The sequence below is a fragment of the Biomphalaria glabrata genome, chromosome 6, assembly GCF_947242115.1.
Source record: "Biomphalaria glabrata chromosome 6, xgBioGlab47.1, whole genome shotgun sequence".
In the NCBI taxonomy this organism is placed as follows: domain Eukaryota; kingdom Metazoa; phylum Mollusca; class Gastropoda; family Planorbidae; genus Biomphalaria; species Biomphalaria glabrata.
Window position 1 is genome coordinate 10,450,438 of NC_074716.1, and position 17,436 is coordinate 10,467,873.

The window sequence follows — 17,436 nt, forward strand, 5'->3', positions numbered from 1 at the left end:
TACCCACTCTTTAGGTCGAGAGTAGAAAATACCTGGGACCCTGCAAGCGTGTCCAAAGTATCGTCGATTCTAGGAAGTGGATAACTATCTTTATGTGTGACTTCATTCAGAGCTCTGTAATCTACACAAAATCGCATAGATCCATCCTTCTTCTTTACTAAGACAATAGGCGAACACCAAGGACTATTTGAGGGCTCAATGATTCCTTGCTGCGTCATGCCCTCTTTCATGTCTATAGCTTCTTGTTGCTTTGCTAACGGCAAGCGACGTGGTGGCTGTCGAATCGGTCTGGTGTTTCCAGTGTCTATTCGATGTTGTACCATGTTTGTCCGTCCGCAGTCTGTTTCATCAGATGGCAGAATATCTTCAAACTCAATGATCAACTGTTCCGCTTTGCTGTACTGCTCATCTGATAAATTCACTTTCATTTCTGTCAGGAGCTTGGTAATTTGTGGATTGAAAGGTTTGGTGGAATTAACGATCGTGATATCATTATTACAGTTTCTGATCAGGTCAAGAGTATTACATATTGCGATGGGGCTGTCTTTCTCTAGATGTCTCTCCTGTAGGCCGAGGTTCATGATTCTGACGGGCACCTTTTGATCTTTTCCGACAAGGACCAATGTTTTTCCTACTGCCATTCCGCTGTTGTCATTTTCAATGCCTTCCACTATCGCCGTCATCGTTGCAGTTTGACCATGCTCTAACTTTCCCCAGATAATTGCTTCAGACTGAGCTGGCAAACTTGTATCTTCTGTTAAAAGGATTCTTCTTATTTGACCATTCTCTTCATCTTCATCCCCGAGCAAGGGAATCTCAACATCACCACATTTCAAAGTACCACCTCCGATGTTCAGAGATAATTCACATTTCTGCATAAAATCGAGCCCAATAATACAGTCATCCGTAATGTTAGCGATCAGAAATTCATGTATAAATGACTGATGCCCGAGCTCAAAGTTTATATTTGTCAGTCCATGTATAGGCATCATCTCTCCACTGGCCGTCTTCAAGGAGTAAGAGTTCACTCTCTTGATTTCGTTCTTTTTGACAATGTCTGGACGAATGACTGAACGTGAGGCACCAGTATCTAGAAGAAAACGGTAATTTCGAGATCCAATTCTACCATTGATGTACAGACTTTTATTCTTCCCTAACACAGCGACTGGAATTATAGTTGCAGGGGCTGTCATGTTCTTGATCGCCGATTTTTGCCCCATAAAACCGGCGAAAGTTAGTTTCCCTGGTAGACATGAGCACCTGACCTTGCATCTGTCTCCGGTCTGTGCTGATACTCTGTTTGTCGGGGAAATCTTCTCGTGCAGTTCCTTTGTAGATGGCCAGGTTCTCCACAATTCCAACAACGTACACTGGTTCTATTCTGTCCTTCTTGCTTCTTATTTGGTCTGCGTTTTTCTAGCACTTCAGTTACCCTTCTGAGAAGTTGTGTAAGATCTTCTTCTTGGACTTCCAGCATACGCCCATGATGGATATTCTTAGAGGCGTCTTTGGCGGCTTCATAGGAGAGGGCGTAGACCAGAGCTTCGCTGGATTTGCGCTTACCACTGATTCTTATTGCCTTCTTCAGTTCTGGATCTCGAATAGCATCAATGAATGCATCAGTGATAATGACGTCCAGAAAGTCTTGTGCTGCTGTTGGATATGCCAAATGAGCAAGACGTTCTATGTCCGCCTCTAGCTCTTGCAAGGTTTCACCGGAGCGTTGTTGTCGGGTTTTCAACTGAACTTTATAAACTTCTTGTAAATGTTCGTCTCCGTAACGGAGCTCCATAGCCTTAACAATGGCAGCGTAATCTTGTTGATTTGTTATTGACTGAAGCAGTTCTGCTGCCTTCCGTCTTAAAGCTAACACCAGAGCAGTCGCTTTCTCTTCTTCAGTGTTCCAGTTATTAACCTTGGCCGCTGCCTCAAACTGTCTTTTGTAAACAGTCCATGAGATGGATCCATCAAACACAGGCGGCTTTATCTTCCCAGAGATTTCGGGCACTAATGTTTTTGTTCTAGTACCCCGTTCCTTACTCAGTTGTTCTTGGACATGAGTCCTTATCTCTTCCATTTCTTTTTCCACAGTGTTGACTCTCTGGTCAATCTTCTCGTTCATATAGCTCATCTGTTCATTAACTTTTTCATTCATGGCGTTTATTTTCTTGAAGCTCTCCTTCATTAAGTCCATCTGGCCCTGCATGTTACACAGGATCTCTGTCATATCTGGGTTTAATTCAAATATGTATTCATCTGGATCTTGATCTTCCTCAATAAGGGCCTGTCTTAGGCGTTCTGTTAGTGTTTCTTTGTTACCATTGAGCTGCAGACCTCTCTCACGAAGTTCTTGCCTTAATTCTTTGACCAACAGCTGGTTAAGTAGTTTCCTCGAAGACATTTCAGCCAGAAAATATCCCACTTCTGACACCAATTGTTACGTATTTCTGATTTTCTGGCTAAATGTACTAGGCACACAAATAAAAGAAACACTGCAAAGAACTTGACGACTCAACTTTCAGCTTTATATAACTTTATTGAATTATAACTATAACAATTCGTCACTGTAACATGTAGCGTATACGTCTTACATCGACTGTATCGACTGTAACAGCTCAAGTCCACTCTCTTCTACTGTCTCGCACAGTAGAGAACAGTATCGACGACTGTACTGACTCTTTTCACATGAACATCTCTGGTTTATAAAGAGTCCCTAATCGCTTGTCTATTGTTGCAAAAACACTGCTAGTACCCTCTGGAACAACATGGGAGGAAACATCACATCCTGTTGTTGTTTATACATGTCGATTCCAGAGGATGCCTGCTGCAGTGTCATCTCGCCGAGGTCAAACGTAGTGACCTCTAACTGTCACTGTTCATTTGTCACAATGCCCCCCTTCGTAAATCTTTTCGTCCTCTGGAACAACACGTGAGGCACGTCCCATCCTGACTTTGTTTACATGCATAGATTCCAGATAACACTCGGTGCTGTGTCATCTCGCCGGGGTCACACATAGTGACCTCTACCTGTCACTGTTCATTCGTAACAGTATCTAGGGAAACACAGCATCGAAGTGACAACAAAGTTTATAGTCTTTTACTATAATATGCTCAAAGTTTTTATTTATTGACTAAACTGCTGTGGCATTCAAATTGTTTAGATTCTAGATCTACACGAGATTTAACTAACAATATTATAAAAACAATTAAATGTGCAGGACTAAAAAGATATTCACACAAATATTTATTTACGACTCGTTTCTTTACGAGGTTTGAACTGTAACTTTACTTTAAACATGGTCTTATACAATAATTCATTTAATGTAGCATAAAAATTAGATAGTAAGGTTATGGAATTTGATCTTCGGACAAATGGAAAACAGTTTGCGGAACCACATTGAAATCTCCATAAAGCTTAACATTTTTGGGGTAACTTATAACAATTAGCAAATGTACATTGAGAATTTGCTGTATTATGATAAATATTAATGTTTATTACAAAGATAAAGATAAAACAAGGTTACAAAGACAGTTTGTGTGGAAACACAAACTCAAAATTGGCTCTGAAGTAAAATGTTTTACATAATTGGGATAATCCTTCAGAGTCGAAGATAGTTTATTTCCTAGTCCAAACCTCCCGCAGAACGACGGGGGATGCTAGCAGGCAGGGTTTGAACCTTCGACCGTCGATAAATTCGAACGACAGTTCAGCGCTCAAACCGCTCAACCAGTGGTCCACCCATGTAGGATTCAATATTTTCAGAAAGAACATCCGAATTAAATTATATCAAAGACAAATGAGAGATAAGAATGGAGAATGAAGGTTAACAGAACTTGTGTAGTGCCCCAACGGTCCCGCAAATCAAAGGATAGGTGAAAGTGAATGTAAAGTTAGATGTGAACCTGGCCTAACTAGTTTCCCTTTCAGACCTTGTGGTCTATAGGGCAGATGATGTAAAGTTCATCTGTTTTTGTGGCCTACGGTTAACGATGATGTCATGTAGCCAGCACAACGACTAACTGCTTGTACTTTTCCCCAACTAATGTCAGGTACCCATTAGAGCTGGGTAAACTCAGAAGTTGAAAATCCCAGTCTTCACCAGGATTCGAACCCGGGACCGTTGGTTCGGAATAAATAATGTAATTGTTTTGAAAAGGCTCAATCTCATATTCGAATCCTCAAAAAAAAAATAAAAAATTCCGCTATATAATAGAAAAAAATATTCACGAAAATAAAATTTATAAGATTACTATTCGTTTTAAATTAGGTCTAACTTATAATGCATACTAATTAGCTTTTTCTCTTTAAAAAACTGCTTGCATAACTGATATTAAAAAATAAGAATTTTCGCTTTCAGGAAAAAAAAAGTAGCCGTTGCATCAGAACTTTGAATGGTCTAAAATATTGTGAAGTCGGATTTTCAATATCTTTTCTAGTTTACGAGATCTAAACGGGACAGACGGACAGACGAACAGACATCGGGGGCCGCTAAAAATAGGTATGAACAATAAATTGTAAAACATTTTGTTATCAAAATATGAGAAACATCGACATCAGTTGACTTCTAGATCTATTAAGCTGACATTTGTTTTGACAAAAATAAAAATAAATGAATGTAAAACCAAAGATAAATCCATGTATCGTATAATGAGAAAATGGCTCCAGAATTGTAGGTGCAGTAATTACAGCACATCAGTGGCTCTGTCTGGCAGACACTTGGGCTAGTACACAGCTCTGGATTTAAGTCTGGCTCTCCCAGTACACATTCTGTTATAAGAAACAAATAGTATACATTATAATGTCTCGACTATTCTACTATGTACAGCTTCCACTACGTATTTATTTTAAATTTTAGATTTGACGAGCTAAGTTACACACAACGAAATTAAGCAACCAATTGAGCTGTTGATTCTCAAACTGTGGTCTTTGAGCCCCAGGTGTCCGCGAGACGACTGAAAGGGGTCAACAGAAAAATGAAACTAATATACAAATGAAATAACTTCTTAGATAAAGCAAGTCAATTCGAATTGATCATTTAAATAATAATCAACAATTATGAACTATTCTAAGTCGAACTTAATCAAAGATTAAAAGCAATTCTTCATTTGGATATTCTTGACTGGGTATTGAACCCTTTTGCGCGTGAACAAACTCAGATCCCTGTCACAGAGGAATTTATTCTTATACAAGAAGAGGTTATTTTTTTTTTCAATTCGAATTGATAATTTAAATAATAATCAACAATTATAAACTATTCTAAGTCAAACTTAATCAAAGATTAAAAGCAATTCTTCATTTGGATATTCTCGACTGGGTATTGAACCCTTTTGCGCGTGAACAGACTCAGATCCCTGTCACAGATTAATTTATTCTTATACAAGAAGAGGTTATTTTAAAATAAACACACGAGGAAATGGAACCAATGTTTAAACTATGATGCCGCAAATTCTGGTTACACATACATATTGAAAATGTATATCCTGGATAATAAGTCATTGTAAAGACATTTTAATTTGGAACGTGATATATAAGAGAAAAAGCTAGATAAATGCATATTATCTAAGTAACAAATATAAGAATATATTTTTGTATGTGTACTTATTAAGAAAAGAATTTTTGTTAAAAACAAAATATTATAAAATAACTTAAATGAGGTGGATGTTTAAGTGAAAATATGCCATGCTCAACGATCATAAATTTAGAGTCCGTTTCTTATATTAGCGGTGAGGTTCATTGTGGCAACGTCCAAGACAGCAAAAAGAAAGTTTGCAAAAAATTACACGTGTTAATGGTACAAGCAGTAAATATGCATACAAAAGTTAATCTGTAATTTAATATTGTGTTGACTCTGTAACAGACAATGTCGATGTCTGCCCATAAGGGGCTTGTTTGGTATTTATTTGTTTCGCGAAGTACTCACCTTTCTATGTGCACTGATACTATTACGAATCTCACTATCCAGGCTCTCTGCAAACTGCACCATACAACACCAACGTAAATAACTTGACAACTCAGGGCTCCAGAGTAACGTAACAGTTTAATAGTTGGATAAATAACAGCCAATACTGTACAATTGGCAACACGTACAATGTACAAATATCTCTCCGATAACACCGTTCCGCCGTATCAACTCTTGCACTGGCCTCTCCGTCTCGTTCCAAGTTTGCACTGGGTTCAACAGTTCAGGACTGACTTCACACACTGGCGCCAGTCGTCTCAACTGCTCTTTACAGTACTCCGCACTGAATCGTCGTAATGCTCCGTACAGAACCACACCGTTGAATTATGCTGTAGTGGACCGTGTTCTGAACCCCTGCCGTGAACCTTCTCTCGTTTACCGTCTTGACTGCGACACCTCCGCTCTTATATAGGGTACCTACTAGCCTTCTCGAACCGGACAGAACGCCGCTCGACGTTTCTAGGTGGTCAGATGACTAAAACTCTCGTGACGCTCCTGAGCTCTGTTCACGACGGCGATCCTTCCTGAACCGTCCTGTTAACACTCGACTCGGCTGACCGTCGTAGCTTGTCATGGTTGACCGCTCGTCTAGCACTGGCCTGGGGCGATTTGTGTCGGCTGATAACACAAACCACTACCCCCATCTGTGCCACCACCAGGTTTATAACAATACATATTAATTGATACACATTTTTTACAGCATAAATGATACACATTCTTTATCATACAAATTATACACATTTTAAAACACAAATGAAAAATATTTTGAATTATACAAATGATTCTCACTCTTTATCACACAAATGATACTAGAAAATGATGCACATTTTTTATCACACAAATGATACACGATGTTTACAAAAAGAAGAAGATAAAGCGATGAGAAGAAATCAAAGAATAGACAGGGAATATAATTCTTTTTTAAGACAAAGGACAGAGTGGAATTAAGAGAGACAGTTGACATCTTGCGCGATGTCAAAGTCAAAACGGTCCAACAGACTATGGGAAAAGGGATGTTGATCGATACACAATTTTTCTCGTACAAATGATACACATTCTTTATTACACATATGATACTAATTCTTTATCACACAAATAATACACATTATTTATTACACATATGATACTAATTTTTTATCACACAAATAATACACATTCTTTATTACACATATGATACTAATTCTATCTCACACATATTATAAACATTCTTTATCAAACGTTTGATACACATTTTTTTTTATTTACAATGAAAGAGCATAATCGTATTTGGTGCTTTCTATTTATTGTTACTGTATGAATATAATTACAAAATCTCTTGTATAGTCGAGAACAATCATTCAGAAAGCCTGATCACTGCGATGTCGCAGCCTCTGGACAGTTTACACACCTCGACACAATATATAAACTTCATTCTTTTTGACAATAACCACTATAGCCTTTCGTTTAGAGACCAATAATAATTACCAGATACGAGAGGAAAGAACATTTATACACGATGTCGCGCCTCGGAATTTGAGCATGCGCAATAAAAACTTGCGGAGGTTGTAAGGATTAGCAGCTTGCTCAAGATTGCTCTGGTTAAGTTGACATTCATCTGACGACTCTAAAAGACTAGAACATAAAAAGATGTGTGACTTTCCTTTCAATAACACGCTTATAAGTTTGCCTTTCTTTAAGGATCCAAATTACAAATTTATATTTAAACTATTACAAGGATTTACATGCCACAGTCTATGCAAGTGTAGGCTCATTAACTACCTTTGGGTGAAGTTATCCCGGTGGTCATTGTGACTGTATAATTCTCAACTCGCGAGCAATAGTCACAGCAAAACGATCGGTTTGTCAGGCAGATACTAATATTAGAACACATTGCTGGTAATAAATCTAAGTCTCCTGGGGCACAATCTGAAGAGAATAAAAATATAAACATTACTTGACATCGGATCGTCTATATGTCGTACTTAGTTTTGTAGTAAAAATCTTCACAATCTAATAGCACCGCTTTCTTCAATAGGCGATGACGTCATTTGTTTATTTATTTTATTTTATTGTGCTGTATTTTTTAATTGTCGCTTTGTCGTGTTTTTAATATGACGTCAATTGTTTCTTCTTGTAAGCCTACGATTAGTGGATTCACGTAAGACGCAAGGGTGAATCAACACTGGCAGTCTTTTTAGATCTAAAACAAGCCTTTGACAGAGTTTGGAGACAAGGATTATTGCTAAATTTGATGAACCTCGGAGTATGTTCAAATATGTATCAGTGGCTTAAACTTTTATATTATCAATTAGGATGTAAAAACAACACTACTGTTGAAATTACAACTCCATTTTTATTGACATTACAAACAAGTGAAAAAACTAACTGGAGACTTCATTACACACTGATAACAGACTTGAAAAAAACATGCGAGTACGTGAACATACTGAGTATTAGGACAAGCGAGACAAAAAGTAAGACCTACCCACAACATACATACACATAAATATATATAAATGTAACATCCTCCGGTGTTTGAGGTTAATGAGGTTAGTCATACACATAGTCATTAGTTCTTGTGGATTTGACCACTCGGCCTGACCTAGTTCTATAGATTGTCGACCTATAAGACCCATCTTCTATATGGCTTTCAGGTCTCTGAGCAGTACTTTCATCTGTGCTGGGTGCATCCACAGGTGCGGGATTGTCAGGCTCGGTCGTACCTGTTGGTATAGGCGCATTCGTTTCAGCAGGCAGTGAGATTCTTCGTAAGTGAAGTCTATTTCGGCGATAAACTCCTCCACCTGATTCAATTTCATACGACCGTTGTTGTAACTGACGTGTTATAACTCCCTTTTGCCAGCGCTCATGGCCATTCGACCTTGACTTTAGTCTCACTTCTTCACCCTTTACGAGGGAAGGTTAATCTTTAGCGTGGGAGTTGTAGTAAATCGCCGATCTCCTCTGGTTTTCTTTCAGCGCTTTTCTATGTTTCTAAGGATCAAGAACTTGAGGTTTCAACAGGCTTTTAGCTATAGGCAGCAAGGTTCTGATTCTTCTGTTGAAGAATGCCTGTGATGGGCTAGTATCAGTTTTATTCGGGGTGCTTCTATGATTAAGTAAAGCTATTAACTAATCTTTATTTTTAAAAGAAATAATGTCTTTACAGTCTTCACGGCTGATTCAGCTTTCCCATTTGATCTGGGATAGTGAGGATTGCTCGTCAAATGGTTGAATATCCAATCATTGGCGAATTTTGCGAAGCTGTCCGAAGAAAGCTGAGGTCCATTGTCAGAGACCACTGTGGATGGGATGCCATATCTAGCAAAATGGGCTTTATGTTTTCATATGACAGTTTCTGAACTAGTGCTCTCAAGACAATCAACTTCGCAGAAATTACTGTAGTAGTCCACAGACACAAAATAGTCTTTGCCGTCAAGTGTGAATAGATCAACACCAACCTTTTCCCAGGGGTGTGTGGGAACTTCATGATTCATTAACAACTCTTTCCTTTGTTTGGGCTTAAAAGCTTAATATATTTCACAAGTTGAAATATTATGCTTTATGTCACCAGTCATTCCTGACCAGAATAAACTCTCAGGAGCGCTGTTCAGGCGTCCTTCCATGCCTGAGTGTGTAGAATGAACTACTTCTCTTTTCATTTCTAATCGTAGTGACTTAGGAACTAATACTCTTTCACCTTTGAATATATTCCGCTCTTGAACTGACATTTTGTCTCTGAAATTACAATAAGGCGTTAGCTGATATGTTACACGATGCTTGCCTTCTGGCCAGCCTTGATTAATTGTGATTAGAAGTTTTTGAAGCGTCTCATCTTTCTCGGTTTCTTCCTTTAGTCTCAGTAGTATCTCTTCTCCAATGGTTATGAAACTGGACATATTTATGAGTTCAAACTCATTTTGACTGTTTGCTGATGACTTAACATGAGCTCTTGAAAGTGCATCGGCCAGATACATTTATTTTCCCTTTTTATAAATTACAGTTATGTTATAGTTTTGTATGCGTTACATCATTCCTTGCAATCTTCGAGGAGCAGCTGAGAGAGGTTTAGCCATTATTGCTTCAAGAGGTTTGTGGTCACTTTCAATGGTTATATGTCGACCAAATGTGCATTGGCGGAATTTATCCAGCGCAAATACATTTGCTAGCATTTCTTTCTCGATCTGTGCGTATCTAGTTTCAGTATCAGTCAAAGTTCGACTTGCGTAAGCTATGAGTTTACTTTTCTGTATTAAGACAGCGTAGAGCTCAACGATCATAAATTTTGAGTCCGTTTCTTATATTAGTGGTGGTATTCATTGTGGCAACGTCCAAGACAGCAAAAAGAAAGTTTGCAAAAAATGACATCCTTGTTAAAGGTACTCGCAGTTAATATGCATACAAAGGTTGATCTGAAATTTAATATTGTGTTGACTCTGTAACAGACAATGTCAATGTCTTTCCGTAAGGGTCTTGTTTGGTATTTATTTGTTTTACAATGTACTCACCTTTCTATGTACAATGATACATATTAAAATTGAAACACATTATTTACCACATAAATGATACACATTTTTTATCATACAAATGATACACATTTTAAAACACATATGAGAAATATTTTTAATAATATAAATGATTCTCACTCTTTACCACACAAATGATACAAGCAAATGATGCACATTCTTTATCACACAAATGATACACGATGTTTACTAAAAGAAGAAGATAAAGCAATGGGAAGAAATCAAAGAATGTACAGGCCTGTCAGTGAATAAAATTCTTTTTAAGACAAATTACAAAGTGGAATTTAGAGAGACAATTGACAGATCTTGCGCGGTGTCAAAGTCAATACGGTCCGACGGACTATGGGATAGGTGATGTTGAATGATACACATTTTTTCTCGTACAAATGATACACATTCTTTATTACAAATTAGATACTAATTCTTTATCACACATAATATAAACATTCTTTATCACAAGTTTGATACACATTTTTTTATTTACAATGAAAAAACATAATCGTATTTGGTGCTTTCTATTTATTGTTACTGTATGAATATAATTACAAAATCTCTTGTATAGTCGAGAACAATCATTCAGAAAGCCTGATCACTGCGATGTCGCAGCCTCTGGACAGTTTACACCGATAGCTCATAGCAACGTCACACTACATAAACTTCGTACTTTTTGACAACAACCACTATTGCCTTTCATTTAGCGACCTATAATCATCACCTGCTACGAGAGAAAAGAACATTTATACACGAAGTCGAGCCTCGGAATTTGAGCATGCGCAATAAAATCTTTCGGAGGTTGTAAGGATTAGCAGCTCGCTCAAGATTGCTCTGGTTGAGTTGACATTCACCTGACGACTTAAAAAGACTATGACATAAAAAAAGATGTGTGACTTTCCGTTTATTTCAATAACACGCTTATAAGTTTGCCTTTCTTTTAGGATCTACAATACAACTTGATATTTAAACTATTACAAGGATTTACATGTCACAGTCAAGGCAAGTGCAGGCTCACTAACTACCTTTGGGTGAAGTTATCTCGGTGGTCAATGTGACTGTATAGTTCTCCACTCGCGAGCAATAGTCACAGCACAGTGATCGGTTTGTCTGGCAGATACTATTGTTAGTACACAGTGCTGGTAATAAGTCTAAGTCTCCTGGGGCACAATCTGCAGAGAATAAAAATATATGCATTACTTGACATTGTATCGTCTATATAACCTGCTCAGTGTGCAGGCCGAACATTCCGGGCTCACATAGGTCTCACCAGCCACATGAGGAGGCATAAAACCCCAGTGCAAAGCCCTCAGCTCCCAGGCAGACAAAGTAGTCATCATCGAACCAAAATGGACGAACAGTCTTTTTAGATCTGAAACAAGCCTTTGACAGAGTTTGGAAACAAGGATTATTGCTAAAGTTTATGAACCTCGGAGTATGCTCAAATATGTATCAGTGGCTAAAACAACTTCCTAACAGACAGGACGGTCCAGAATTTTAAGATCCCCCTTCTTGGGCCCTCACTTGCTAGGATCCCCAAATGAGTGTCCGAAATTTGTTTTTAAGTCAAATCTTGCTTTTTACTTTGTTATATAAGTTGGATGTATTACACACAGCAGTAACCTTTTCAGTGCGGTGTTACAATCAATTTCAAAGAGTGACTTCCATTGCGCTGACTTGTGCGTGTTACTCACAGGAATTACCTGTTTATATAGGGTAGTTCATCTCATTATCCTTATCATTTAGAAGAAATGTGATAAGAGCACTGAAAATAATGGAGACCATGAATGTGTTGAAGAAAAATATCACTAGTTAGCTGATTAGGCCTAATACAAAGATACAGCAGTCGAAGAAGTGAAAATGTCTCTTGATAAGAGAAGTAGTACTAAAGAGACTACAGGGAAATACCTTTTACCACAGTCAGAAGTAAAAGATGCTGAGTCAAGTGATGGTTTTTCAAAATCACTTTTTACAGGAGTGGAAGAAGCTTTACAAAGACTTCGGATAAATCAAGCCTGGAATTTTATCAGAAAAACTGCAAACAAAGATTTTGTTAAGGGTAGCTTATTTTCCAAAAGAAAGATGATAGGTATTTGTTTCTAGTAGAGTTTTCCCATAATAAATCACAAAGTTTGACATTATGGTTCACTAGAAAACTTCCAACATGAAAGATTCGCAACCTATCTTGGCTACTCTTCTCTTCACACTTTAAATGTCTCGTTTGTTTTGCATGTGTTCTGTTTTCTGAGGCATCAGAAAAGACATCTAGTGCATTGAGCAAACCTGGAGCTGGTTTCACCAAATGGAAAAAACCCTAGAGACTGAAAGAACATAAAGAAGGATTCCACCACAGACAAGCTCTTTTGAACAAGAAGTTAGATGAACTGTCACATATGTTTTATTCGCACATTTTGAAAAATTAGCAGTATTGGATGGATATTCTAAAGCGTTTACGAACAGCTATTAAGTATTTTGCAAAAACAAAATCAAGCTTATGTGGTCACAACGAAAAAATTGAATTAACCCAATCCTGGAAACTTCCTAGCATCTTTGAAATTTCTTGCAGAGTTTGATGAATTTACGAAACACCACTTACATAGAAACAAATATGAGACGACACATTATTTGTCATCAGAAATTCAAAATGAGTTTATGTTATGAAAATTATATTCTGTATTATGTTTACGTGTGCTTGTAACTCGTCTGTAAGAATGTGTTCACGACATGTGTGTTGTGTAGTCAGTCAGTGTATTAAAGCCATACTATACAGACATGGTTTTCGACTCTCTTATCTCTATGTTTATAACAGTTTATTAATTTGATGGGCAATAAAGTTAGGGAATCAATTGTTAGGATAGTCATGCACATTGTAACTTTTCTCTGATGCTTGATACCACTACTGATGTTTCTCAACAAGAACAGGTATCACTAATATTTCCTTATTGGTGGTTGATAATTTCGAAAAAAATATGATTAGTTACTTTGAAATTTTGAAACCTGATTGATAAGCGATTGGGGGAACTTTCTGAATCAACAACTAAAAGAATGGACACTAGAAGCAATGCACAGAATCTTCTTCATGCAGGGTAAAATTATACAATTTTTGCTTATCTGGACTTTTGTTCAAATTTCCTTCTACCAATTAAATATAGTTCAGAAGAAACTACAAACGTCTGGTCTGCACCTAGGAAATGAAAACATTTTCTTGCTTTCTGCAAAATGATGAGAAACGGACGAAACTGATCATTTATCCCCCCGAAAACGCAAAAGAAGATAGTGGATGCAACGGAATTAATATAATCAAGATAACCAAAAGAAAGAAAAGGCTTGATGGGAAATTTAGTTCTGATGTAGGATTGTCAAAAGAACTGCAATTTAAACGTGTTGCAACATAAGTGCTGGACCGACTTCATATGGAGATGAAGGACAGATTCTAAAAGCTGGAAAACCATGTGGACACCTTTGAGTTTTATCATGAATCAAGACACCCATAAAGTCTATGGATGATGACACTAGATAAAAAACTGTGTTGTTTTTTCCAGTTCTGATGAAATACAGGCAAATCGCTTGTTCAATGATGCCATTGATGCACGAGCACTTTTCCTCAACAAACCAGTGCCACAATCACCAATTGACATATTGAGGAAGCTGGCTTCATATGGTAATGATTTGTGCTCAAACCTTGCAATCTACATCAAACCTTGCAATCTCCACCCCAATACTGCTAACTCATGCCACTTCCATTGCGTCATGTGAGAGATTCTTCTCAAAGCTCAAGGTAATCAAAAACTATCTCAGGAGTACAATGACACAAGAAAGGCTTAGCAGCATGGCTTTAATTTCAGTTGAGTCACAAATACCAGACAGAATCGATGTAGAACATGTTATAGATGCCTTTGCTGCTGGAAAGCACGACGTGAAGGAATATGAATTGAGTTTTGCCACTTTTGCATTATTTCGGCAATAAACAACGGTATTATTCATTAAAAGATTCTTAATTATTATTTCTTGTTTATTTTACTGATATACTCTACCAATGTGAATGTAGGCGTATATATTTATTAAGTACATTATCTCATGTCATGGTGTCGAAAGTCAAAATGCAAGGGGCCCCCAAAGAGGTTAATCCCCCCGGGCCCCCATGCTCTAGCTACTCCCCTGGGACCAGACCCTATTAACATTGATAAAAGACATCCACCAAGAAGCCATAAATCTAAAAATCGATGAGACCACTCTCGAATCGAAACCACAACCCTAGTATTTGGGAGTTACTCTGGATCCAAAGTTTGTTATGTCTGATCATGTGCAAGAAGTACGACAAAAAGCCTCAGCAAGATTGAACGTCATAAAGCGAATGGCTACGACGAAGTGGGCCGCCAAGGCAAGCGTGCTGCGGACGCTCTACATCGGTGCAGTAAGGTCGCAAATTGAATATAGTCTCTTAGTACAAGTTTACGCCTCGCAAACGTCTCTAGCGGACTTTGACTCAGCGCAGAACCATTGCCCAATTTCCGAAATATACTATTAAGGTCTATACGGACGAATCAACCAGATAAGTCCAAGGCAGAACAAACTCGGGTTATGGAGCGGTAGTCAGTTTCCCCGGTGCAACAAAAAACAATAAACTAGTAGGCCCATGTGCAGGAGAAAGCAGTTACATTGAGGAAATGGAAGGAACAAAAAATGCTCTGAAGAATATTGAAAGACGTATCGAGGAAGGAACTACAGCACCGGCCAATTTTACTCTCTTTACAGACTCACATTTCTTCCTGCAAGCTCTCAAGAGCCCAGAGACTCGGCCTACACAACTGGCAAAAACTATGTCGTGCGTGGAGAACTTCGAAAGGAACTATCAGAAACGTATGCAATGAGTTCACACTGTGGAATTAGAGGAAACGTGAGAGCCGACAGTTTGGCGAAGCTAGGAACGCTTCTAACCCACGAGAGGAGCCGCAAACATACACGAGTGCAAAAACAAAGATATATGAATGGATCAAGTCCAAATGGTACAACAGCTGGGACTTATGTAGCACGGGACGGGAAGTCTGGAGAGTTCTCAAACGCCCAAACCGAAAAGACGAGTGGTGGCAGCTAGACAGGAGCAAGCAATCTTGGCACGATTCCGCACTAAGCACTGTCCGATAGGAGCCTACTTCGCTAATATCCGAGAGAAGCAGAATCCGAGATGTCGACACTGCCATGTGGAAGACAAAACCGTGGAACACATCCTCTACGACTGCAGGGTGCTCAGAAAAGCTTTTGAAGATACGACTAGTCTTGAAACAGATAGAACTGGTGCATGCGGAAGTCTCTCTCTGTACGGAGACAGACAGACCCTACCTTGCCATATACCTGGAAAACTTAATACTTATTAATTAAATAATTAAAGTCATGACACTATGTTAAAATGTGCAGGCACTGAATATTATTTATCTTGTAAGAGAAAAGTTTTCATTTCAAAGTTGACTGGCTGCTTGCCAAATTTTATATTAATGCATAAGTTATTTATACTTTAATGTCGAGTTATCTGAAAACTTTGTGTTTATTACAAAATTAAATGGTTCTGAGACCAGCCTTATTAGTCAAAAAAAGATAAAATATTTAAAACTCACATTTACAAAGAAAATTTGGATTTAACATAAAGTATTTAGAAACAAATATCCTGTAAGAAGAAGCCAGTCGAGAAATTTTAGAGGAATTAAGAAATGCAAGTTTATGATTTTCATTGATGAAAGCAATCTTCTAAAAATTCCAAGTATGGTTCATTAGGCCACCACCCCCGTAGCATATTTTAAAAAAAGGTTTAGAGAAGAACAAAAGTACACCCGAAAATATTTAAAAACTATCCAAAATTCTAAGTCTTCCCTACATCCTCTAAACAAAAGAACACCTAGAAGTACAAAACTTTCAAAAAAGCAGACTGGATAACTCTTACAAAAAATGTTGGTACTTGTACACACATTTGTAAACAATGACATCTGTGTAAGTAATTGAAGTGATTCCACAAGTTAATCTGTTATTTACTATTTTGTTTACTCTGAAATAGACATAGCCGTTGTCTGCTAGTAGCGAAAAGTACATACCAGTACTCATTTTGCAATCTATTTACTCTTCCTCTCTTGAAATATGTATAAAATCTCGTGTATAGTCGATAACAATCATTACAGAAAGCATAAATTAGAGACTGCAACGTTGCAACCTGTAGCGAAAAGTACACACCCCTCTATGCACAAGGATACACATTCTTTGTCACACGTATGATACACATTGTTTGATTTACAATCATTGTAAACTAATTTTGCAATCTATTTACTCTTCCGCAACCAGTAGGAAGTTTAGATCAAAAGCTCATTACAATGTCACAATATGTATTATGTATACTCCATGATAATGACCAGTATTGCCTCTCAGTTTAGCGACTAATAATTTTCACCATCAGCTTGACATTATTCTGCGAGAATAATTTGCATTATTTGAGGTCGCGCCTCGGAATTTAAGCATGCCAAGTCAAAACTTGCGGAGGCGGTAACGATTGGCGGCACTCCCAGGTTTGCTTTGGTAGAGTGAACGTTTATCTGACGACATTAAAAGGATATGACGTACATAGATGTGGGACTTTCCGTCTTTTCAGTAACAATTTAGAAGTTAGCTCCGTTATTAGGATCTTAATTAAAACTATATTATCAAGAATTTAATTGTCTCACTCAATGCAAGTGCAGGCTCATTAACTACCTTGAGGTGAAGTTATCTCGATGGTAATTGTGACTGTATAATTCTCGATTCGTGAGCAATAGTCACAGCACCTTGATCGATCTGTTTGGCAGATACTAATGTTAGTACACAATGCTGGTAATAAGTCTAAGTCTCCTGGGGCACAATCTGCAGAGAATAAAAATATATACATTACTTGACATTGTATCGCATATATTTAAATGTTATGGCACTAAATATTATTTATCTTGTAAGAAAAATCTTTCATT

General features: G+C 37.7%; 1 protein-coding gene across 3 annotated transcripts in view; it reads right to left on the minus strand.

Annotated features, from left to right (window-relative positions):
- Positions 1-3,473: 3,473 nt before the first annotated feature.
- LOC106051760 (uncharacterized) overlaps positions 3,474-17,436 on the minus strand; it is an 88,461-nt gene continuing 74,498 nt past the window's right edge. For 2 of the 3 annotated variants that reach the window (XM_056031558.1, XM_056031557.1), the window contains 4 exons: positions 17,189-17,335; positions 11,482-11,628; positions 7,719-7,865; positions 3,474-4,768 (listed from right to left, as the gene is read on the minus strand). In XM_056031558.1, coding sequence (XP_055887533.1) covers positions 4,575-4,768; positions 7,719-7,865; positions 11,482-11,628; positions 17,189-17,335 — 635 coding nt within the window. In that variant the 3' untranslated portion in view covers positions 3,474-4,574. The remainder of the gene's footprint in view (positions 4,769-7,718; positions 7,866-11,481; positions 11,629-17,188; positions 17,336-17,436) is intronic. The other variant, XM_056031559.1, reaches the window with a different exon arrangement.